The sequence below is a fragment of the Hemicordylus capensis genome, chromosome 2, assembly GCF_027244095.1.
Source record: "Hemicordylus capensis ecotype Gifberg chromosome 2, rHemCap1.1.pri, whole genome shotgun sequence".
Taxonomy (NCBI): Eukaryota; Metazoa; Chordata; class Lepidosauria; order Squamata; family Cordylidae; genus Hemicordylus; species Hemicordylus capensis.
In genome coordinates, this window is record NC_069658.1 from 376,731,468 (window position 1) to 376,757,463 (window position 25,996).

At 43.4% G+C, this 25,996-nt stretch overlaps 1 protein-coding gene across 2 annotated transcripts; it reads left to right on the forward strand.

The window, feature by feature from the left end:
• The first annotated feature begins 68 nt into the window (after nt 1–68).
• On the forward strand, nt 69–25,701 carry SLU7 (SLU7 homolog, splicing factor). Of its 2 annotated transcripts, none has more exons than XM_053296534.1 (16): nt 69–208; nt 1,433–1,606; nt 3,874–4,027; nt 4,353–4,433; nt 8,321–8,485; nt 11,448–11,516; nt 15,060–15,107; nt 15,511–15,642; nt 16,256–16,353; nt 18,005–18,072; nt 19,205–19,344; nt 20,183–20,344; nt 23,290–23,394; nt 23,515–23,589; nt 24,185–24,298; nt 25,268–25,701. In XM_053296534.1, exons 2-16 carry the CDS (start codon nt 1,443–1,445, stop codon nt 25,445–25,447), a joined length of 1,755 nt encoding a protein of 584 aa, XP_053152509.1. In that variant the 5' UTR covers nt 69–208; nt 1,433–1,442; the 3' UTR covers nt 25,448–25,701. The 2 variants fall into 2 exon arrangements, with proteins under 2 accessions (XP_053152509.1, XP_053152508.1); XM_053296533.1 differs by having other exon boundaries at nt 81–208; nt 1,430–1,606.
• Nucleotides 25,702–25,996: the final 295 nt, after the last annotated feature.

Sequence of the window (25,996 nt, forward strand, 5' to 3'; positions counted from 1 at the left end):
AAGCCCTGCAAGGCAGGAAAGCAGCTGCTCTGCTATTCGGGAAAGCGCACCCGCCCTCGCGTGGAAATGGCGCGGTGCCCCTTTAAGGGGAGGCGGCGACGAAGGTCGCGCGGTGTACTGTGGGAGCGGAAGGGGAGGAGAAGGAGAGGATGAGGCCTGGATTGCTTTGCACGCCACGAAGGACGGCGTAGGACTGGCTGGCTGGCGGGTGAGTGCCGCTTCTGTCTTGTTTTTGGGGGGGTGGTCTCGGAAGTGGGGTCCTATGTTCTGTTGCTCTTGCCACGCCCCTTCTCTGGCGGTGCGGGTGCTCTTTTCCTCTAGCCTTTTGGTAGCTAGGTTTGTTGACAATCCGACTCTTATTGCTCTATGTGCGTATGTTGTTATTTATTCCAGGAACACAGGAGGAAGTTGTCTTGTCCCGAATCAGGCCACTACTGGTCCATCTAGCTCGGTGTTTTTTACATTGGTTTGTAGTGGCTCTCCATGGTTTCGAACAGACCTTTTTTTTTAACCCCCAGTCCTACTTGGAGATGCCAGGATTTGAACCCGGGGCCTTCTGTAGATGTGCTGTCACTGAGCTACAGCCCCGTCGCCCCTTAACTTCTTGGTCACTTCATCATTGTTGTTTTTATTTGGCTTTAAAGGCTTTTTTGTGATTTCTCCCAATTACGAGAGAGTAACAAATCCCAAGTAGGTTTCCTTCCCCCAATCATCTTTGGGGTTTTGAAGCTCAGCTTCCTGTCTTTGCCCCAGCGGTCCTGGTTGTAATGCCGAATTATCAGTTTCTCTCCTGTTATTTAAAGTTGCAGAATCTGTGGCAGGTCCTTCAGATTCCCCTAAGCAAAGGAAAACAGCTTGCTGTGAACTTCATAAAATATTTCAGTATACTTGTGAGACTGGAGTCCCTTGCTTCTGTATAGCAACCTTCTGCTCTACTGGTGAGCTTTGGGCCCTTTTCATGAAACAGTATTTTGATTCTTAGGATACTTTTTAGTCTGTTTTATCTCTTTCTCTCTTTTTTTAACCAAAGAGCATATCTGCTCTAAATGTACAACTATAAATGTAAAGTTGGGGTAGACAATTAGTGCAAAACAGCAAATATCGCTAAGTAACAGGAGGCAGCATCCAGACTAAGACTTAGGTAGAATGTTATCACACCTGGAAAGAGTGATTTCCACCTGTTTCCTCACCCCCATCCCTGCCAAAAATATGTTGGGGACATATTTTCAATGGGCACAGGAACTGCAAAGGAAAGTGAAAGATCAATTACGTTGGTATCCTCCCCACTGCCCCGGCCCCAAGTGTGGCAACTTAGTCTGGATGCTTCCCTGTACTTTGGAGAGTATCGTTCATAAACTTATTGAGGTTTTGTGAACTGCTTTAGACCACTGCCATAGCTTATATATGTGTATATGTGTGTGTGTATCAGCAGGAAAAATACTATGGAATCCGGGAGCATGGAAACGATAGCCTCTAATCCTCCTGGAGGGTCAAGTGGCCTAGAAGAACCAAAAAAGATGACAAGGGAAGACTGGAGGAAGAAGAAGGAATTAGAAGAACAGAGAAAACTGGGCAATGCCCCAGCTGAAGTGGATGAAGAGGGAAAGTAAGTCAAGCCTTAATAGACCTCCCACCACCACCACCATCTGTTCACTTCAAAGATCATGCTTTATTTTTCAGGACTGAGTGTTGTCTTTTTATTTGAAGAATTTTGTTGGAAAGGAGAACCTCCCTTATCCATGGTTCCATTACTCACAGTTTCACATATCCGTGGTTTTAAAATAGAGAACAAGCCTCGTTAACTGCGGGTAAGGGGGTTTGCTTATCTGCAGTTTTTGCTGGTGAGCAAGAGGGGAGAAAGAAGAAAAGGAGTGCTGGCCTCTCCCCCCCATTCTCCGAGCAAAGGTGGACTCCTCAAGTGCTTCCCTTTGGCGGTGGCACTGCCTGCACACTCCTCGAGTGTTGTCCTCTCTTCCTGCAGTGGGGTCATATGTGACATCCCCGCAGACTGGGAGGAGCTCTGGATTCAGGACAGAGCCGTTGGAAGGTCTTCCTCCAAGAACTGGCCCTCATCACTGATTGGCCAGGGTTTTCTTATCCTTCCCAGGTCTCATAAGTCTTGTGAGACCGGGGAATCTGTCCAAATCCAGGGTCTCATGAGAATTGGGAGGCCTGAGAGGGATAAGGAAGCCCGGGCCAGTTCTTGGAAGAAGACCTTCCTCCTACTGGTCTGTGGCGATCTCCACTGTGGAGAGGGGGGGGGGAGCACGCGGGCAGTGGCACCGCCACAGGGAAGCACTTGGAGCGCACGGGGCAGTGGCTGTTTGACCTCTGCTGCAATGAGAGAGGAGAGAGAGTAGCGCTCAAGGAGCACGCAGGTGGCACCTGCTGTGGTGAGAGAGGAGAGAGGGGCAGTGCTCGAGTGGGTGGCGACAGTAGAAGGCCAGCGCTCAAGGAGGCAATTGGTCCTCCAGCAGCTCCCGCTTAACAGGGTATGTTACCTTAGTGCACCCTGGCAGGGAGAAAGGCTAGCACTGGATGTCGCCTGGCGTGCGGCAGGAGGGGGCGGGCAGCACTCCTTTGCTTCTTTCTCTCCTCTTGCCCCCCCTGAGAAACCTAACCCCCAGATTTCCATTGGATTAATGTCCTGGCATTCATGGTGGAGAGCCAAAAACCTATCTGCCATGGATAACGAGGTCCGCCTGTATTCTTATTTATAATACTTGATATTGTTAGCTAACATGATTATTTGCCTTTAATCCCTGAAGTCCATTGCTAGCCTTCCTGGAACAGAGGCAGGCACTTGGGAGGGAAGGGAGCTCTTAACACATGTGCTTGGTAAAAATGTTAAAACCCTTGATTAGGGAATCTGTTGTACTCTCTTGCCTTTCACCATGGGAACAGTCACTGGCGGCCAGGTCATTTGCATGGTTATTTGAAAGTAAGTCCCATTGAGCACCATGGGGCCTACTTCCTAGTAAGTATCCATAGATTTGCAGCCTTTGTCACTGACAGATACTATCAGTGGGCACTTCCGTGTATAGCGAGGCTGGATCGATCCAGCCTCATGTAATTGTCTGCCACCACGATTAGGGCTCGTCCTTCTTCAGACAAGCTCAGCTGTGAGCTTGAACAGTGGATAGAGGCAGGGAGTGACCAAGAGAGACTCCCCGCCCCCCACCGCTTCATATCTCTGTACAAAGTTACAGTGGTGCAATTTTTGACATCTGAATGGGGCTGAGGTGTGTTAGAAAAAAGCAATGCTAGGAATGTGCCGGCACACACAGGCACGTCGGAGACATCCGGTTATATCCGGACAATGGGGCAGCAGGAAGGTACACTGCCGCCCCGATGAGCTTTTATGAAAACGGATGCTGGTGAGGGAAAGCGGCGAGAGGGGTGAGTGAACCCTTTCCTGCCCTTAAAACGAGACATCTCCTGCCGTTGAACCAGTGGAACTGATTCGGAGGTCCATAAAGGGCCTCCAAACTGGTTCCATGCGCATCCCTAGCAGATAGAGGCAGGGAGTGACGGGGTGAGACTCCCCATCCACCCCCACCCTCCGCACCACTGTACATGGCTACAGCAGTGTCCTTTTTAACATCTCAATGGGACTCTTGACTGCTGCCTGTTTATTACTTAAGGGTGAGGTAACTTTCTGCACTTGAGTTTCTGTGTTATGCATATGGACCCAATAAGGTTACTTTGATTTTGGCAGCTTAGGGTCAGCTTTTGTTTTGTAACTTGTTCAACTATCTGTTTCAAAAACGCGTTATATAAAAGCATAGTGTAATATTGATGCACTGTCCTATATTTCTCCCACCACCATTTCTACAGCAGCAAAGTTTAAACAACTATTTCTGCTTTTTACAGAGACATCAACCCACATATTCCTCAGTACATTTCGTCTGTCCCATGGTATATAGATCCTTCAAAAAGGCCAACACTAAAGCATCAGAGACCCCAGCCAGAGAAGCAGGAAGAATTTACAGCACTAGGGGAATGGTATAAGCGAGGAGTCAAAGAGGTAGGTAACCATGTGTAAGATGGGGAAGGGTACATTAAAATTAGAGTAAGTTCTAATGAGTCTATTGCATTTAACTCAAAATACCAAATTCAGTGGCCGTTTGGCTTTATCAGTACCAAATGTTTCAGAACAGCTGCCTCAGATGACTGGTGAGTGGGGTTACACTTCAAGCTAAGAATAACATTCCTTGCAATTAGCTCATCAGAGCAATTGCATTTGTATTGCATAGTTTCCTATAGATTCAAAGCAGGCCTACTATAATCTGATAACTAGAAGGAAAAAGTAGATGATGTTGATACTAAGTGTTTTTTTTTTTTCTGTTTAGAATGCTGTTGCAACTAAATACCGCAAGGGTGCCTGTGAGAACTGTGGTTCATTGACTCACAAGAAGAAAGACTGCCTGGAGGTAAAAAAATATTTTTGTCTAAGGCAGGGCTGCACAACTTTGGCCCTCCAGCTATTTTTGGACTGCAACTCCCATCATCCCCAGCCACCGTGGCCAATAGTCAGAGATGTTGGGAGTTGTAATTCCAACATCTGCAGGAGGGCCGAGACTGTGCAGTCCTGGTAAGATGAACTTAACCAAATTATTTATTTTTATTTATGATTTGATTTGATTTATATACCACCCTTCCAAAAATGGCTCAGGGCAGTTTACATCAAAATTAACTCTGGATCTTGGAAACATGATAGGAAATGCAAATCTTTGAAGAAAGCGGCAAGATCAGGTCTGTCAAGTATAGGTTTCATATTTTATTTGACACTTACTGGGGGAGTGGGGAGTCGATATCTACCAAAAATTGGATTCCCAGCATGGGCGTCTGCAGGAATTTTTCCAGCAGGTCAGCAAAGTACATACATGTATACATGCACCTGCTGCTTCATGTCAATCCAGCCATGAATCCAGGGGGCCCCCCTTGCCCCCCCTTTGATAGACATCCAGGGTTCCCAGCTCATGTGGGAGGATGGACACTGAATAAACTGTATCTGCCCTCCCTTTTTTGCTGCAATTAGGTTAATATTATCAGATGCCAAAATTTTCCTTTAGCATCCTTGAACCTTTTTTAGAAGTATAATCTTTTTGATTCTAGTTCCATGTTAATGTGATTAAGTTCATGGCGTAAGAAACTGCCTTAAACAAAGTCAGACCTTCGGTCCATCTAGCTCAGTATTGTCTCCACTCACTGGCAGAAGATTCTCCAAGACACAGGAGACTTTTCCCAGCCCTATGTGGAGATGCCAGAAGCTGAACTTGAGACCTTCTGCATGCAAAGCAGATGCTCTAACACTGACCTATGGTCCCAGCCCCTCAGTTAGGTTTCTAACCCTCTGGTTGTGAAGATTGCCATGTAATGAGTGTCTGCTAAAGGCCTGCAAAACTAATAGCAGATGAAACAAGTACACATTTAAGCTTGGTTTGTCACCAATGGGAGACTAAACTATGTAACGGTGGTTGTGTTTTTGTGTTTGGTTTTTTTGCTACAGTTCTGTTTGTTCTTGCTTTGTGATTTTTATTGGGCATATTGACTGACATCCTGACTCAGTCAACTGTGGGTGCTCCTGACATCCGTGCTCATGCTTTGCTAGCCTGTGAGCTCCTCTGCAGCAGTTCTGAAGTACAGGTGGTATTGCATAAGAGCATAAATACTTTCTGAAGCATTCCAACACATCACATGACCTTCAACATGTTTCTGGTCGAATGGAGCATTTTTGGAGTGCGCCAGTGAGCTCCAGAAAGTATTTGCACTCTTGCACAAGAGCACAATATCGCCCGCACTTTGAAAGTATGACAGAGCAGTGCAGGGTCTAGTGGAGCCTGTGTGCTGATGTCAGCTATTGTATTTTTATTGTATGCTGCCCTGGAAGATTTCTGAAGGGATACCCAGAAATCATATTTAAAAACAAATAAATAATACCCATGTTTTGAATGCAATGTTCAATTTCTGGAAAACTAATGGTCCTTTAGGAGGATAAAAGGAATTAACTTTGATATATGTGCCTTATTCTTCAGCATAACAATGAGTAGTAGGTAGGTAAATTTCCTGAGCTTTAATACATACAAACAAGGTTAAGTGACAATTCTTGTGCTGTCTAATGTTTACATGGAAATAGGACCAGGGCTGCAGTATTTAATTGGTTTAAAAAGTGATCCCAATTAATAGGGCAGCAGATTAAAAACAAAAAAAGTTCTGCAACATTCAGACCAATTAGTCATGAATAACTTAATTCCCATTAATATCAATAGGACTCAGTCTGGATGTTGCCCACTTAATTCTTTTGTAATTATTTACAAATCCATGGATAGTACTCTTCCTCTTGCACAGGAGGAAATGCCTCTTCTGTGATGATGCATGGGGGGATACAAGCATATATCATTTTTTTAAACAAAAAAGTATACACTTTTTGGTTCAGATTATTGGTTTATTCATATGCAAATATATGTAACAAGTAGATTTTTTGAGTGAAAGAAATTAGTAATTGATAACATTTCACTGAATGGTAGTCCTCTGTAAGGTCATGAGCCTTCAGTAAGACTTGCTGAGTTCAGTTGTACTTACTCCAAAGTAAGTATATATCAGATCCCAGCCTTAGATGTCCAATCAGTTGCCTTCTGTATTTTCACATTGGAAATACTGCATATGCCATCGGAAAAGAAATGTAGAGTGTTTGATACCTATGTCTTGGTAGCAGAGGCCCACCAGTTTTTGCCTGGCCTTGGTAGCCAATCAGAAATGTGTGATTGCCAGCACCTTGCTTGTTTCCCTTGGTGAGGGGCAGGGCTTACCACACATTAGCTCGCATTGCGCCTCTGCATGAAATCAGAGGCAATCCCTTCTCTAAGTTCAGGGACCCTTCCTTCAGCCCAGTCCTCCTCTCCAGTTTGGAGCTAGAGAAGAGAGTGAAAATGTCCTCTGTAGCTGTGCTGGGCTCCAGAGATTCTTGGAAAGCGCCAGAAGCTCAGTGACAAAATGACAAGCTCCAGCATGGAGCTACAGAGAAGGGTGGCAAATCATCCCTGCAGTTCTGCTGGGCCTCCAAGACTGAACAAGCACCTTCAAAGTGCAGCACAACTGCAGGAACTATCCCTGCCCCTATCCCCAGGGATGGCTGGGGCTTTTCTTGTCACACTTGCCAGATTGTTAAGGTGGAACTGACAGGTGTGGTGAGCAGAATTTTGGACTGCTGCCTGGTGTCTGTCACATGAATACAAATCCTGTTCAGAACACTGTCTTCATAGTTTTCAGATGAACCGTGTGAGCTCTGACAACTGCCTCCAAAGACTTTTGATGTTTATCATCTTGCAGATCTTGGTATGAAGGACTAGTTTTTATGTGTCTTATGAATTAAAAACAACCTTGAGGAAAGTTAGTTGTCTATCCAGCAACTTCAGATTTCCCATATTTTTTTAATTAGTTCCTTGAAACACAGAGTCTTAACAAATGTACTAATGGTATCCTGTGATAAGAGTCGACAAACACATTGCAGTGTTTATCTAGGAACGTGTCTGTGAAGATACAGCAGGAAACTGTCTCCAGATCAGGCTTCGGGCTTAATGTTTTCCACATTAAAAACAAAAGGGGGAGTGTGTCTGTGAACTGGTCTTTGGAGCAGTACAGATCTAGGGGATGCACTTTTTGTGGCTGCTGCTTATTCTACCAAGTGGCAGGCAACAGAGAACACCAGCTGTTAAGGAAGGTATCTGAACTCATGAAAAGCTGGTGACAGCCAAATATTTTGTTAGATAGCGGCTGGAATAGTGCCTCAGGAATGACCCAGTGTGGGACACATCAGCTTCCTGTGTCCTCTGAATAACAGGGAGTCCTCTGCTCCCATAGTAGATTTGGGTCTGGGAAGACTCCACTATGTTAAAACAATGAGGCCTGATCATCTACCGCCTTAGTTGTGCAATTCCTGATGCCATGTAAGCAAGGCTGCAGGTGATGGAGTGACATCTCGTGCCAGTGCTACAGTTCCCTGGGAGCCAGTGGTATTCACATGAGTAGCAACCATGTTGTCCACCTATCCCATGGAGCCTCCCCTCTTCCAGTGTTAACAATGCAGCACGGGACCCGGTCATGCAGAAGCAGCAGCCATACAGTTCATGTAAGAATCAGCCCTGACCAGGAAGAAAAGGGGAACAAAGGCAATAAAAATGCTTCGTTCCAAGTGGTGATTTGACCATGGTTGGTATTATTTCCCTAAATTCTCTTCTGTAAAGCATGAATAATTATGTGACCAATATCCTAAGGGCAGAGATAATGCAGAGGTTGTGTAATATTTTCTTCTCTGCAGAGACCAAGGAAAGTTGGAGCGAAATTCACAGGAACCAACATTGCACCAGATGAACATATGCAGCCTCAACTTATGTTTGATTATGATGGAAAAAGAGACCGTTGGAATGGCTACAATCCAGAAGAGCACATGAAGATTGTAGAGGAGTATGCCAAGGTTGATTTGGTAAGTAGTTCTCCCCGCCCCCTTAACTGTAAGTTTGGAAAGTTTGCAAAAATAGTTAGCTTTGTATCTAGAATTGAATTGCCACATGCTCCCTTAAGCAGCTGTGGAAATATTGAAGTTACTAACTTTACATCGTAGGGTGTTAGAGAGTAATAGATGATTCTTACTTAGATCAGTAAGTGTAGCTACTTGTTGCAGAATGATTTTTCCCCTGTCCCCTTTCTCTCTTTGTTAACCAAGGGTCCACAAGGTTTGGCTGGTCCCAGTAGCCAACCAAAAATCTGTGTGTTCTGAGACTGTGCCTTAAGAACATAGGAAGCTGTCATATACTGAGTCAGACCATTGGTCTATCTAACTCAGTATTGTCTACACAAACTGGCAGGCAGCTTTTCCAAGGTTGCAGGCAGGAATCTCTCTCAGCCCTATCTTGGAGAAACCAGGGAGGGAACTTGGAACCTTCTGCTCTTCCCAGAGCAGCTTCATCCCCTGACAGGCATACCTTACAGTGCTCACATATGGTCTCTTATTCAAAGGCAACCAAGGCATACCCTTCCTAGCTAATGGGACAAGTCATGCTTGCTACTACAAGACAAGCCTTCACATAATCTTGTCCATAACCTTGCACTGCAACTCAGTGCAAGGCCGGACCTTGTCTATTCTCCAGCTCTGAGTCTGGAACTGTGGGGAATCATTCCTGCAATCAGTCCTTCAGCCCCAGCCTTCCTCTCTAGCTGAGGGAGAGGGTCCATGGCCCCCTTTCCAGCACCAAGTTAGAGAAGAAGGCTTGGCCTTGTTTTGGTGCTGGGCTACCGGGGTGCTCTGAGCACCTCAGCAACCCAGCACCAAAATGATGAGTCGTAACATTCTTCCAACTTTGGAACTGGGAAAGGACCTCGGGATCTTCTTCAAAGTTGTGCAGTTTTGCTAAGGTGTTCCCAGTGCACAACTCCTGGGTTGAGGGGGAAAGGCTGCGGCTCATCACACATGACAGAGGATGATGGAATGCTTGCCATGGTGGCTGAAATTAAGGCCCCATATTGTTAACCGTGACTTAGTGTTAATTATGCGTAACCATGGTCCCCTTGAAAACAAAATTTGAAACAGTGGTTAGAATTGGATTTGCAAACCATGAGCAGCATTCAGACTAGTTAGTCATGACTAAGCACCATGGATTCAGTGACACAAGTTATTCATGACTAATGCTCAATTTATTAATTTCAATGGGACTTCATCATGACTAACTTAGTTTGGATGCTGCCCCATGTTTTTGAGAGAAGCTCTCTTCTTGTTCTTTGAACATATTTATTATCCCAACTTTCCTGAACAATGCAGCACAACATGAGTAATAATCAGTCAAAAATGGCAGTACAAAAAAATCAAAACTAATTCAAAACAACAAAACTTGATCAAAAGCTGCAGTTAAAACCACATAAAGCCAAGACATCATTCAGCTGAAATAAAAACCACATTGAAATGGACAAGGAGAGACTTTAATATGTCTCTGAAATGGACAGAGATGAGTAAGTGGACCTCTCTGGGGAGGGCATTCCACAGTTCTAGCACTGCACCAAGAAGACCTCATCTTAAGTCGTGCGTCTTCTCTATCATTCTTAGGAAGTCTTGTGGAAGCTGATCTCAAAGTTCTGGCAAGTTCCTATAAAGAAAAGTGATCCCTGAAATAAGCGGAACCTGGGCCACTTAGGATTTTAAAAAGGCTAAAAAGTTTGAATTGTGCCTAGAAGCAAACTGATAACTAGAGCAGTTGGTAGTGCAAAATTGTATAGCTCAGCACTCTAGCAGCTGCATTCTGCACAGTGAAGCTTCCAAGCAGTCTCTTCAGAGGTTAATGTTGAGAAGGGAAAGGATGAGGCAGGTGCATGTGTTGCTGAGACCAGTTCCCATTTGCAAACCATTGTTTATAGGGCATTAGCATTATTTATTTTATTTTAATTTATTTTTTACATTTTATATCCCGCTCTTCCTCCAAGGAGCCCAGAGCGGTGTACTACATACTTAGGTTGCTCCTCACAACAACCCTGTGAAGTAGGTTAGGTTGAGAGAGAAGTGACTGGCCCAGAGTCACCCAGCTAGTTTCATGGTTGAATGGGGATCTGAACTCGGGTCTCCCAGGTCATAGTCCAGCACTCTAGCCACTACACCATTCTGGCTCACAATTATGCCTGTTGTAAACCGCCCTGAGCCATTTTGGAAGGGCGGTGTATAAATCGAATAAATAAATAAATGTCTTTATCTAGCCTTTGTACCTAATTGTATTCAGATTTCAGCTAAAGTTTCAACATCACAAAATGCACGCAGCCACACTCTCCAGCCCTTGAAATTGTGACAAGTAAGGGAAGAAGCATACAGATTTCTCAAGAGAGATACAATTCCTTTTGAGACGGTTGTCCATACTTCTTCTTGTCCCATCGGATGACTCTGTTAAGAAGCTGATTTGGTTGAGAAGTATTACATTTTGGCAAATTCCACAAGGAAAGGGAAAAATAACTTTGAAATAAGGGCCAGAGTACACTCTTAGTTAGACTTGAAGACTAGTGGAGACTAACAGTTACTTCAGTGAGGCATTCTGTTTGCTAATGGCTGTTAATTCAGTACGACTGGTATATGAATATTATGCGTATTTAGATACTGCTTTTCAACAAAAGTTCCCAAAGTGGTTTACACAGAGATAAAATGTCTCCCTGTCTCCAAAAAAGAAACATAAGACAGACACCCTCAACAGCCACTGGAGGAATGCTGTGCTGGGGATGGATAGGGCCAGTTGCTCTCTTTAAAAAGGTGCCCAGTTGCCACTTTTAAAAGGTGCCCCTCCATTCAGTTATCAGGGGATGAATTTTAATGCACCTCACCGCAACACCAGCTAGTTGTTTTCATGTTTATTTAAATTATTATGAAAACATCCAGCATATTGTGAATAATAATCCTATTTTCCTTCCATATATAGGCCAAGCGCACACTGAAGGCACAGAAACTGCAGGAGGAGCTGGCTTCAGGAAAGCTGACTGAGCATGTGGTAAGTGAACTGACGAAACAAAAATGTCACCCTGAAACTTGACCCAAAAAGTGTATCACCTCTTCCTAACATAACTTGTTACACCTGTCATAGGCTCTCAGGTGTGAATAAATAAACACTGTCCATGACTTACAGCTACTTTAAGGGGGAACTTTAGTTGTTAGCTAACCAGAGGAATGCTTAGGCAGCTAGGATTTTTTAAAAGAAACTTCTGGATTTTTCCACTAGATGGCAGTGTAAACTCTGCCTGTAATTTTTGAAGCTTCCCCTGAACTGAGGGCCAATGTGAGACAAAGGATACATGGAGCATCAAATTGACCAGGGCTCTATTCTTGTTGGTGTCCATTTGGGCAACCAGGCTCTGAGCTTTAACCCTGCTAGATATCTAAATTTGATAAGGGTACCAAAATATTGCAAAGCGTTGACACAGGCACGATGCAATGCCTTGCAAACAGCAGCCTTGGAAGGGAGATGCCAAAAAATCCCCTGCAAAGAACTTACTTGTCCCTGCAACTCAGGAGAGATTGAAACGGCACATGTGCTCTTTCATTGTCAATTTTGCCAAGATATACGACATAAATATATAACTCCTTTTATTAGGTGTCATCCAGGTTGTACAGATGCTTTTTATCTCAATTATCTTTTAACTGACCAGTGATTCAAGATCTTACAATGTGACTAAATTCTGTTGAATAGCCAGTAAAATACGCCAGGAGCCCAGTAAGAATGATTTCTTCCTGATCTATGTGTTTAACCTCTGTATCATACATAAACTTGTTGGTTTATTTTGTTGGGCTTCTGTTTGTAAACTGTATTGGTCTGTGACTGTAATAAAGGATTGATTGATCCCCTGAACTAAGGAACTGGAGCCATTTCAGGATGAGATGATGTCATTCTTTGGGATTTATCTTTCTGCAACAAGGGACCTTCAATCACATGCTTTTTAAATTATTTGGAAATTAAAAACTAAAAAACACAAAATAGAGCTGCTAGGACATATCAAAATGAGATAATCACCCTTCCAGTACACTACTGCTCAGGGCAGCTCACAACATTAATAAAATAGATACAATGTAAAATAACAGATCCTAACAACTGGGAGCAGTATTCCATTCATGGAATAAGGCTTTCCAGTCTCTTCACCACAGCAGGCCTCTGTACCTCCCCAGACTGATTCTGGGGGTTGGGACCATCTGGAATCATATGAAACGATAGTGCAGCAGGCTGCAGAAGAAGTGGGGTAGTTGGTGGATAGTGCAGCTTCCTACCCCGCTCCCAGGAGCAGAAGTGCCTTTCTACTTGTACTAGATGCCTTTTTGGTTTGAGTCCTAATCTTCCTTTCTTGAGTAGGTAAGGATCTTCCCGCCTCACTATTGTAGAATCTTTCTCAATCTGGAAATTACAGTACTTTTAATGATTTGGTATTTTCCTCCATGTTTGAATTAACCATCTCTGCTGTAAACTAAGGATTGGTTTGAGGCATCCAAGTGAATTGCGTGTTCCCTTTTGGGATCTCTGTAGAAGTAGGGCCTGGTTCACACAGGCTTCCACATGATGCCTCCTGACCATCCCCAAGTACAGGCATCTCATTAAAAAATGTAAATCACTTTGAGAATGTTTATTAAAAAGCAGTATACAAACATTCATAGTAGTAGAAATTTATCCTGTGAAATGGAGCTGCAAATTGCATCTCTAAAAAGTGCCACTGCAATTCCTGAGATCCAAGAGCTTATGGGATTTGTGTTTATACACTGAGCTTCTTCACCAGGGGATATCTGCACATAGAGACATTTGGAGAGGGGGAAATTGTGTGAAAACCATTTGCCTGTATGAACAGGTACTGGCAATACAGTATCTCACACACTGCAGCTAGACTTCTGCTGCTGGTTCCAGCCAGCTGAGATTTTTTTTAAGCTTGTGTATGCCAAATAACAATTTAGAATTTTGAATAAGATGATATAACTATGATGAAATGTGCATATCCCATGTAGATTTTTACATGCTGGATCCTGCTGGACAACCAGCTTGCACCAGGACCCTGCTGGGACTTGATTGTATGTAGGGATGGATCCGGACCAGTCCGGAGGCCATTGTAAAGGCGTTCGGACCTGTCCGGTCCGGGTGGAGGGGGTTCCTTTAAGGGCGGGGAGGGTTTACTTACCCCTCCCGCCGCTTTGCCCCCTCTAGCTCTCGTAATTACTGTAGAAATTGGGGCGGCAGGATACCTCCCTGCTGCCCCTTCTTGCTGCTCAATGTAAAAGGCTCAGACAAGCCTTCTGCGCACGCCGCGCGTGAGCTTCACGTCTCCCGGAGGCCCGGTCTACCCGGCCTCGGCCCCTGCCAGTTTTTGTTCTTTTACATTGAGCAGCAAGAAGGGGCGGCAGGGAGGTATCCTGCCACCCCAATTTCTACAGTAATTACGAGAGCTGGAGGGAGCAAAGCGGCGGGAGGGGTAAGTAAATCCTCCCCACCCTTAAAGGAACCCCCTCCACAGTGCCGGACCGCAGCTCTGCAGTTCCGTGCACACCCCTAATTGTATGTCTCGGGGGGGAGGGGGCATCAGAGATCACCCTTATTTAGCTCCACCCTTTATTTCTTTGCCAATAACCACTTTTAAAGTTAGCCCATCGGAAGTAAATTATAATTTTAATTGCCTCGTTAGAATGGCACCTTTACCATCACTGGCGTATTACTATGAAAGTTTTCCCTAAAACTGAATTAGTTCAAGAGCTGTGCTGGGAAGAGGCCTGATGGGAGGTGAGGCTATATGTGTCTCTGTTTTAAGTTTCTTTCAGATGTTGCAGATGTAGCTTCAGCTTGAAGTAAAGCCTGTCCACCACAGGTTTTTGTTCTTTGGAATATCTTTCGTAACTAAATAAGGTTGTTCTCACAGCCAGAAACAGGGTAGGAACAGGGAAACCTGGGTAGCAATGCTTGTGTGGAGCCACGAGGCCTGCTCCTGCCCTGCTGCTCAAGAGCAAGGCTACCCTGTTCTTTTGCTTTGAGGTAAACCAAGGTAAAAGGGGCAAGGCCCCTTCTTGCTCAACAGCCCCAATTGTGTGTGCTGTTTGCAGCAGCAAACGGCAGCCCAGCTTCCTTGAAACCATAGAGTGCCACCTATAGAGCAGCCAGGAAGCTGGGAGCTGCTTCATTGACACTGGAGTGGGGTACAATGCATTGTGGGGTACTGGGGTACTTCCTCCTCCAGATCCCCTTCAGACCATCTCTGCCATGCTGATTGTGTGGGAATGAGGCAGAGTGTAGACGTGCCATTACTCATGTGGGGGGAAGGTAGGTATACTCCTGGCTCTCCCCCCGCCAGTCCTCCCTAGCCACCAGGGATTTGGGTCATGTGAACAGCCTTGATAACTTCCAAGCTGATTTTCTTTCCATGTGTTTAGCATTTGGTTTCTAGGGCCTACCTTTTCCTTTAACCTGCTCCTTTTGATTCTGCTCAGGCAACTCCTTTTTTAAATGCCCCCCTCATAGCTTTGCCTTTGTAGGTCTGTGTACTGTGCTGATATGCTTTTTTGTTTGCTGCAGAACTCGCCAAGGCATCAATGGGGAGAAGAGGAACTAAATTCGCAAACAGTAAGAAAAAGCAAAAATGCTAGGGGCAGGGGATCTTATGTTATGGGAATTCTTTACTTTCTACAATTTCTTAAAATTCCTTTTGCATGAAAATCTAGTTGTGATACTGTATCATGTAAAAAGAAAATTGCCTTTGGCAAATCGAGTACATACTTGGACTGTAATAAATGAAAATGTGTATACTATGTAATTTTATTATGCACGAAACCTTTTACAATTTTATTTTTAATAATATCTCCTCTAAATTTCCCCATCTTAGATGGCTAAATTCACTCTGCCAATAAGACTGCATGGATATCGTGTGTGAGATTTATTTTTTTCTTGGAATGTTTAGCCTCATATGTTAGATTAATGAATTATTGTCTTAAGCTGTTCTGCTAAATATATCTTTCTGTGCTTTCAGGAAAGGGATCATAACAGTGAAGATGAAGACGAAGATAAATATGCAGATGACATTGATATGCCTGGACAGAACTTTGACTCCAAAAGGCGCATTACAGTTAGAAATCTACGCATTCGAGAGGATATTGCTAAAGTAAGTAGATCTTATGCTGAGGTCTAGTGGCATGTTCTGAGGCAAAGAGAAGGGTGCAGCATTCTCCTCACTTTCATTCCAAGCTCTAATTACCATCTCGTGCTGCCAATAAACCTCCCCTCTAAATTTTCCCAGCAACAGACTAACCAGGTGTAGAAATTATTGTTAAAATGTTATGTAAAATGTTGTTTAGTTTAAATTATTCTGATAAAAGTGATTTGCTTTCTCTCTGCTTGAAGGAAAAACTTTTTCAAGTCCTTGCACAATGGAATTTCTTAAAATAAACAGTTGGCCATACACTGTCTTGTCATCTTGAGGGAATGTCAGAAGACAGAATTGCTCTCGCTTTCTACAGCATGATGTCTGTCTAAAAGTTTATGGATGTGGACAAGGGCACAGATTGATAGGAGCCCAGAGGGCATCCCATCTTAGGTGGACTGAATTCACTTCAGGATGTAGCAATAAATGTGTATCCTATGGGGAAGTGTAGGGGAGTTTTATGAGGTAACTGTTTTCTGTATAGCTGCATTATTTAGCAGTCTCTCAGCACATTATGCTGCCTCTGTTACTATCTGCATAGAAGTTCTACATTTCTATTTTTGCATCTTTTCAGTACTTGCGGAATCTAGACCCCAATTCTGCATATTACGACCCCAAAACGAGAGCAATGAGAGAAAATCCATATGCCAATGCAGGAAAAAATCCAGACGAGTGAGTATGACACTAACTTGCTTCAATAACTTACATTACCTTGGGTATCCTTGCACATTTGTGTGTGTGTATTTTTCTGCCAGTGAACCCATACCTAGCAGGGGAAGCTGTGAGAAGGCTGTATTTTTATTACTAATTTGATATTATAGATTTGGTTAAAATAAATTAAATTGATAGTAGTACTGGTCCTTGTAACATATTCTTTACAAACAGAGGTGTAACTATAATAGGGCAAAGGGAGACGGTTGTCTGGGGGCCCACTGCCTTGGGGGACCCCCCCCAGAGGCAAGTCACATGACTGACTCCCCCAGCCACACACCCACCCGGGCTTCCTTCAGTTGTATTCATCCTCCGAAATTGATGTGAGTGTTAAGACCTGGAGCTACCAGAACAGCATGTCTTTCTCTAGTACCATTAAAGACTTGCATCGTCCACAATTTACAAAACCTTTTAAAAAATAATTTAGGATGATGCTCTATTGTGGCACACAGATAGACAGATAGATTTTTACTATGCTTTTTGTTACCACTATTCAGCCTCATTTAAGATTTCTTTACTTCAGGCATTTTAAAATCTTGTCTCTGGGCCCACTCCAACCTTGCTACTCCCCTGTTTACAAAGAATAATTCTTCAGAGAAATTATTTTGCCAAGTTCCTCTGTGTACTAGGATAACATTATATATGCTGCACATGCATCCACAAATGAGCGTACCAGCTCACTAGGGGCAAGTGCTGCTGGATCTCCAGTGGGAGAACTGCCTGGTAGCCCACACTCCCTTCCCAAGCTCCCCCTTAATGCTGAAGTAAAGAGAAGATAAGAAACTTCAGAAGACACGTGCAGTATTGCTTATCTTAGCCAAACCTCAGAGCAAGTGAGAGAAGACCTCATCCCTCTGTCAAGCCTCTGTGTGTGTCAGAGGACTTCGGAGAGGCAGGGCTCTGAGGTTTGGAGAAGGTAAGAAACAATGCAAGAGACAGCCCTTTCTTACCTTCTCCAAACTGCGATGGAACTGAGAAAAAGAGCTCTTTCCCCCATACACTTCATCTATCAAAGAATTTGGAGGACAGAAGGGTAAAGGTGGCAAGCATAAGTAGTGGCTGGCTAGTAAGCCAAGCCAGCATTTTTATGGACCCCTGATGCTGCACACTAAATAGGTACACTTTTTGGAGCTGTGTAAAGCATATACATTGGGGAACAACAATATATTAAAATCTTTTATTATTTGGCAGTTTAGGGAAGAGAGGTGTGTTTGCAGCAGAGTAGCAATACATTTCTGTCTCATTTATGGTATTATCTGAAGTTGCCTCATATTTCATTTTTTGGAGATGGATGATAGCGAGTCATGGCTGTTCTGGAAACATGTTGACTGAATAGTTGGTATATGCAGGCAGTTCTTTAGACACAAAAAGCAGCACTGCAGTTCACAGGTCTGAAAGGGAGCTATATTTGCACAAATCTATGTGCATATGGGAATGATTTCTGGCAGTCCTCCTGAATCAAAATGCATGAGAGGAATGAATTTCTGAACCATATAATTAACAGGCAAGAAAGTGCTATTAATGTATTGCATTCTTTGCAAGTGCTTTGCTTCTATGTATGTTTAAAGGAATAACTGCAACATGATTACTTACATTTTTTTTTTTTAAATAGGGTCTGTTATGCTGGTGACAACTTCGTTCGTTACACTGGTGATACCATATCAATGGCACAAACTCAGTGTAAGTAGTGTGTGTGTGTGTGTGTGTGTGTGTGTGTGTGTGTGTGTGTGTATAGAAATAAAAATTTTATTTTTTTTTTTTAGTCTAAAGATTTCTCTGGTAGTACAACCTTCTTATTCCTAATGCAAACACTTATTCTTAAGACATTACAGCAGCAATCCTACACAAGGTTATTTGGAAGTAAGCCCTGTTGAAGATTGGGAGTGGGGTGGGATTTTGAGTAAAGATGCATAGGATTGTGCTGTAAATGTGACCATTAACTTTTTTAAAAATCCCAGTGTATTAAAGGAGAGAGATTCATTTATTATTAGTGCCTCCAGACCCATGGCAGAGCAGCTGCCACCAACAGAAGCTGCTTCCACAAATGGAAAGCTGCACTCATGTAAATCCTCCTCTTGTGTGTTCCTGTCAGAATTAGGAGGGTGGGGGTGGGGGAGGGAGCGAGGAAAGCTGCCTCTGGTTCCTGGTCAGCAGCACTGCTGCTTTTCTCTTCTGGTGTGCTGGAGCATGCCACAGCAAGAGTCTGGGAGTGAAAGAATAAAGAATCTCCCTCCTCACTGCCTGAACAGCTTTGCTGCTGGTGGTTTTTCCAGTGTCCTGCTGCTGCCAAGATGGGTAGTGGGCTGGAGGGAGGGAGTGAAGAATTTCTCCAAGTTCTTCTGAATTCTTGGAGCTCCAGAAGTTTGTCCTTCCTTTCAGACATGCATTTCCGAGCTCCGAGAAGTCTTCTCTGAGCCTGAGAAAAGAAGACTTTGCTAATATCTCTGAACACCACCACAATAATGAAACGGCAATTTAAAAATAATAATTAAAAGGCTTCTAAATACTATTCAATGGAATATCACATTTGGACAGACTTGATGCTTGAGGAGGAGAGAGCAAGAGTCGCCCTAAATTGGGGGACTCCCCCTCCTTCAACTGAAAGCAGGAACTGCCCCTTCACAGTTTAAAAGGGCTGTGGGGGGGGTTGGAGAAGGGGTGCCCTCCAAAGCCCTCCCCAAAGGGACCTTCACCTCTCAATCTGTGCATTTTTTCCCTTGAGTCCATACTTGGATGAAGTTGATTAATAGCTTGGAATTCACTTATCACTTATAATCACTAAACTGAAACCTGTCTTTTTAAATATCTGAAGTATTTGCTTGGGAGGCCTATGAAAAAGGATCTGAAGTTCATCTTCAGGCAGACCCTACAAAACTTGAACTCTTGTACAAGTCCTTCAAAGTGAAAAAAGAAGACTTTAAGGAACAGCAGAAAGAAAGCATCCTGGAGAAGGTAAACATAGCCACTCAGTTTATTTAAACTGCTTTTCCATTGCAGTTTTTTTTTAAAGGATAGCAGAAACATTTACATGTAACACCACAGATTTCCTTCAGAGGTAAAATTTCTTGAATTGGTAGGGAATTGAATGCCCTACTTTTGGCTCTTGTCCAATCATGTTTAAGTCAACATGATTGTAAATCTCTCTTTTTTTAATCATTCTATGAGAAGAAACGTTGAAACAATGCCACGCCTTTGTAGAGGAAGTGGTAAATACTTAGGTATGTGAGCTGAGCTGCTTTTAGGGGTGGATTAAATGCTTTATAGTTTAATTGAAATTTGAGGGGAACTAAACAAACTTGAGAATTTCATCAGTGCTCTTGGAAGCATTAAATTGCAGAATGTTGTTTTAGGGCATCAGAATGTTTCATCGGGCATCAGGATGAATCGCCACAAACTGAAATAGGGACTTGAAGTCGAGTTCAGGTTGTGGTTTATTTCAAGAGCTCTGGTTAGAATAAGCTAGGATTGGTCACTTAGTGATCTTGACTGATCCTGGCTTGTGTCTAACTACAATTTAAAGTAGACTACTTCTGAGACTTGCATGCAAAGAGGAGTGAGCATGTGCTCCTGAGACCAAGAGATGAGGCACAAAGCCAGGGTTTCATCTTGAATCCACAGTGTTTCAGAACCGGCCCTTAAAAGGAGCATAAGGCTCTAGAACATAAATATGAGTAGCCTAGTGGCTTGTACCTCTCCTACAGTATATGGAGAGGGGTTCTTGGTCAGTAATACTTAACCGTAAAAATGAAGGTAATCCTTCTTGAAACACTTTCAAAACTTTTTTCTGTAGTATGGAGGACAAGAACACCTTGATGCTCCACCACCTGAATTACTGCTTGCTCAGACAGAAGATTATGTGGAATATTCCAGACACGGAACAGTAATTAAAGGCCAAGAAAAGGCTGTTGCTCGCTCTAAATATGAAGAAGATGTAATGATCAACAATCACACAGTAAGCACCTAGAGCAAGAAATCTTAAAGTGCAACACACTTAATGGCTCAATGTCTGCTCCACCTGGCAAGTAGCAAGGTTGGAGTGGGCCCTGGGACAAGAGATGAAGTCCCACCCCCCATATCTTGGCAAAAGTACTGTAAGAACATGGCAGGTCTGACACTGGCTTTCGCAGGGCCCAGGGCAAGAATAATTTGCAGGAGCCCCTTCGGTGAATCAATGTTGGGGGTGTTAGTTTATGCCATCCAATCTTAGCATTGTTTAGCCACCCCACTAGTTTCTTTCACAGTTAAAATTAAACTTCTCCTGCAGTCAATACCACATGCAATTGAGAGCCAGTGTGGAATAGTTGTAAGTTGGGGAGACTTGGGTTCATATCTTTCCCTACTCAGCCATGAAGCTCCCTGGTGGCCTTAGGCCAGATATTGTGTCTCATCCTAACCTGCCTCTTAAGTTATGGTCAGAATAAAAATGAGGAGGAACCACCATGTACACTGACTTAAGCAACTTGAAGGAAGGGCAGGATAGAAGTGTCATAATAAAGTAAGTGTGTGTGTGTGTGTGTGTGTGTGTGTGTGTGTGTGTGTGTGTATACACACATGCATATGCACACGCTTTTAGCCACATGTCCAACAGAATTATCACATGCAATGCTGCATATACCAAAATAGAAGGAAAACCCACCTACTTGCAATCACCAGCCTGCTTTGAAGACAGACAACAGAATGGCATGCATGGAGTTACCACAATTAGTTAGGATTTCAAAGGCAGGGCAGAAAGGCAAAGGCAGCTTTTAAAAAAAGTTGCCCATCTGGCTTGCAAAGTCTTTATTATGATGTAAGCATTTAAAAAATAAGACTACAAAATCATGTATTTGGTACAGCGGGGAATGCTTAATCATTATTTTGCTTTGGGAACTTTTTTGTTTAAAAGTGGTGTGTGTGTGTGTGTGTGTGTGTGTGTGTGAGTGTGAGAGAGAGAGAGAAATAAAGCACAAACAAGGGAAAAATCCAATCAGACCAGTCTAAAATTAGGTTGTACACTCTCTCCCTTCCACCCTGCATTGTGACCCATTAGGGGACAAGGAACTCTTTTGTCAAATGCTTTGCTATGTATACATTTTTGAGAACTTGTGATTTGTTGGGGAAAAGCAAATATTTTTAATAAGGCAAACACATGAGGGGGGGAAACCTGCAGCCAGATTACAGCCAGCAAACAAATTAAACCTTTTCCTTTCCATGCTTGGAAGCCACAGGAAGAAAGTTTAAAACAAAACCAGACCACACACAGAGAAGCTTACAAAGTGGAGAGAAGGAGAGAATTGTGTATGCATATGTGTGTAGACGCACGCACTTCAGGAGAGAGGGGGGAGGAAATACACACACCTCAAACAGACCAAAGTAATTATTTCTTGCTTTTTCCTTTTTCCTTCCCCTGAGGGGGAACGTTATTCCCTCCCATGTGGCTTGTGGTGGCTCACTCCCTCCCCAACTTCAAGTTCTGCAGAAGCACCAGGCTGCAGCAGGAAGCTTTTGCTCTTACTTCCTCTCTCTGCTGCCCTGTCAGGGAGACAGGAGGGGCAAAAGAAGAGAGTGCTGTTACCCAGCCTGTGGCCTGGCCCCTCCTTACTCTGTTATAGCTACACACCTGTGTTGCACTGCTGAGGATCATTCTGGGTTGTCATTGCCTTCTAAAGTAAGCAGCCAAAAATTGGGAGTGCATGCAATTGGCTGGTTATGTTAGATTCTCTCTAGCTCTCAGCCTTTATTTTATAGCAGATGTAACTAATTATGTCTTGAATTAACTTCCTTGTCTTCCTGAGAACTCAGGGATGTGTAGATGGTATATACTACACACATCCCTTTTATCCCTCTTTAATCTTTTATTAAAACATGTTTCTCGTATAGTAAATATCGAAGGAGAAACTCCCCTTTTATCCTTATAACAACACTTTGAGGTAGGTTCGTCTGAGAGGAAGTGACTGACCCAGGTTCACTATGTGTCATGGTTGGGTGGGGCTGAAGCCAACTGGGTGACCTTAGGCTAATCACTAAATATACCCACAGACTGGGTAAAAAGATGAGATGTTAATTTGTCACATAGGAAGCAAAGTGTCTCCATACATAAACAAACATGTTCAAGGTAAACAGTCTTTTTCTAAACCATAGGAACTGAGATTTTTGGCAAGAATTTCTTTTTCAAAGCAAGGATCACAGAAATTTATAATTCCGTCCAGAAGGATGATTGCATTACAGCTAAACCATCCAGTGATGGAAGTTTGGGGTGGTCTACAAATTTGATAAATAAAAATAAATAACAAGTTCTGGTAAGAACTAATCTGCCTGCTTTCCTATCACTATAATCTTAATTGATATTTACCGTCTTCATAAGTTAGCCCACTTTGGCCTTAAACGTTCACACATCTGCCATCTTGAATTGGGGTGGATGACATCACACAGCACGCCATTGAGGAGCCCCTCTGTGTCCCTACAGCTGTAGCAAATTTAGTTCAAATCAGGCAGTTCACAAGTTAGCCCACTTGCGCCTCAAACGTTTATGCATCTGCCATCTTGAACTGGGGTGAGTGACATCACAAACTACACCGTTGAGGTGTCCCAATGTGTGCCCACAACTGTATCCAATTTGGTTCATATTGGTCCAGGCATTTTGAAGTTGATGAGGGACATACACCATCTCATAAGCTTATTTTCCTTAAGGAAAGTAGGCTAAAAACAATAAAATAAGTGACTGAGCTTTCCGCTCTCCATGCGCCTCCTTAGCCTGAAGGGGTTGACTTTAATAGAAGCTGAGTAAAGCTCTCATTGAAATTCCATGTTCCTCTCATATTTACTGTTTTCTCTCCGGAACAAGGTGTATATTCAGTTTGATATTCCAAGCCATTGTGATTAGACACTAAATTATTCTCTCTTTCTTTCCCTCCACAGTGTATTTGGGGTTCATATTGGAAAGAAGGCAAGTGGGGATATAAATGCTGCTACTCATTTGTCAAGTACTCGTATTGTACCGGAGAAGCTGGAAAAGAAATTGCTGTAAGAATTGGTTTAACTGTCAAGAATATAAACCTTGTGTGTTGAATGTTTTTAAACCAGGTTAATTCTGGTCTTTGGCTTTAGAAATCCCATTCTCTCTCCAATTGCTTCCATATACAGAATGCTGATGAAGAATTGCCTGATGGAGAGTTACACGAAGAGGAGTATATGACCAAACCCAAAACACTAGTGGAAGTAGGTTGCCTTTTCTTCCTGACTGATTCCCTTTCCCAGAAAAAAGCCTGTTTCTGTGTCAAGAAGAGTGAGATGGGGAGAGATTGTTCTAGCATGTATAGGGTATTCTTGAACAGCAAAGCTGGTCTAGTAGTCAAGACTAGAAAGCTGAGTTCAAGTATTGCACAGAATTATTGTGTATAATTGCACAAGTATTGCACAGTAGCTGCAAGACATGGAATATAAATGTACATTCCACTAGCTTCCTAACACAACCAAATTTCATATTATTTCACTTTTACACACAGCCCCCGACTCCCTTACTGAGACCACAGTCCGGAACTCTGCAGGAACTCTGGTTCTCCTTTTAGGCTTTTTAGCTAGCATGGGACTCGCCATTCTTTGCCATGCTGGGGACAGTTGCATGTGATGGAGATAGGTGTGCAAAGCCACTCCCAGTATGGCAGCAAATAAGGAAATCCCCTGGGCCTGTGGGAGCTTTGGGTGCACAGCTCGGTCCCCACACATGCAAAGAGCCTGTGGACTGGGGCACGTGTGCACATCATCCTCCATAGTGTCCATTTTAAACGATTGCTTTTTCCTACCCCCTCTATAGATGCACCAAGAAAAACAGAAAGAGGAAAAGAAGAAGAAGAAGAAGAAAAAGCATAAGAAGAGTACAAGTTCCGATAGTGAAGAAGACAGAAAGAAACAGGAAAAGCTGAAAAAGGTTTGCTTGGAATACTTCTTATTTGTCTCAAACTGCCCTCTTGGTGTGTGAAGGTCCCAGGAGTGAGGGCACACCCTCTGGGGTCCTAAGGTAGATGCCGCTTTCCTCCATTGAGACCTGGCTAGATGGAATCCAGCCCCCAAGCAGGGATACTTAGTGATCCACACTAGATTTGTGGGTGTGGCTGCAGCTTTACTGACAAGATGCTTGGCAAGCCAGAGATTCAGAAAGAGCTGCTGCTCTGTTCTTATGTTTCCCTGAGTGTGGCTTGAGAGGGGCAGTCAGAAATGTTTGTTCTATTAAATTTTTATCTTGCTTTTCCTCCAAGGAGCTAAAGGCAGCATGCCTGTTTTTTTCTTTTTTCTTTTTCTCCCCTCCTTCTCTTAACAACCTGTAAGGTTGGTTAGGCTGAGAGATAGTGACTGGTCCAAGGGTCATGAGTGAGTTTCATGACTGCTTAGAGATTTGAACCCAGGTCTATTACACCACACTGGCTCTCTTCCTCTTCTAATGCTAGCAAGCGGTTCCTACTCCAGTCCACAGTCACACTCAGTCGTTGGCTGCACGTTACTGCCTGCAAGGATCCCTGCACGTTCACACTGGGTTTGAGAGTTCCTAATAACACTGAGGAGAGCACAGATTCCAACAGCTGCATCAATACAGCCATACACTGTAATTGGCAGAATAGCAAGGGCAGGGGGAGTATGTTGCTTCTTTGTTCCCAGTGACTTTTGGTCCCAGTCATATGGGTGAGTGTATAAACTAATGACCAGCAATTGACATTCCTTGAGCCCATACGCTTTTAGTTGCTGATCATAACCTCCATTTCTTTCTCCATCCCCCACCTATTTCACAATGGAGCCTCACTCTCAGTATTGGGTTTCTCCATTTCCTTGCTGACTTTGGTGAACAGATTTTATTTGTCTGGGCTTTGCCATAACATTTTTACGGCTTCTATGTTCACTTCAGGCACTAAATGCAGAAGAAGCCCGTCTCCTTCATGTGAAAGAAATCATGCAACTAGATGAGAAAAAGAGGCCATATAACAGCATGTATGAGAGCCGAGAACCAACAGAAGAGGAAATGGAAGCTTATCAAATGAAGCGCCAGCGACCAGATGATCCAATGGCCTCTTTCCTGGGGCAGTAACTTGTTTATGAAAAGAACTTGCAATCCCATGAGACCAGGGTGCTATTTTTGCATCTGCTGGACAGACCTCTACCAATCTCCTGCATTGTACATATGGCATTGTTTGGCCTGCATGAAGAAAGTTTACAGCAGATGTGTAAATATATTATGTTTTGTCAGCCAGTTGGATTGTATATGCTGCATCACCTGTTGGAAGTCATGATGTCAAGTTGATATATGGACTCACAGAAACCAAACAAACTAATACCAGCTCATTCAAATTGTCAGCAGTTTTCACATCTTTTAAGGGGGTGGCCAGGGAGGAAAGCACAAAAAGTTACCATTTCTACTGCTATAGACTGTGAGAGATGGGTAGCTTCTAGTAGGCAACACAGAATTACAGTATGTAGTGACCTATTTTTATGTATAGATTTTACTGGGTTAATGTAAATGCTTTAAAGCTGTTGGACAGGGGGAAATATTGTATAAAACAAACAGAACTTGCTGTTCTGAAATTGTTTTTAAACTAGGCGGAAAAAGCCTTAGCTCAGAAGCTTGTGGCCTCTCTTC

Excerpts from the sequence above, each read along its gene's own strand:
- SLU7 (XM_053296534.1), top strand. The coding sequence starts at position 1,443 with ATGGAATCCGGGAGCATGGAAACGATAGCCTCTAATCCTCCTGGAGGG. Across the intron at positions 15,108-15,510 it reads AGGAACTAAATTCGCAAACA|GAAAGGGATCATAACAGTGA; the intron begins GTAAGAAAAAGC and ends CTGTGCTTTCAG. Across the intron at positions 19,345-20,182 it reads AAGAAAGCATCCTGGAGAAG|TATGGAGGACAAGAACACCT; the intron begins GTAAACATAGCC and ends TTTTTTCTGTAG.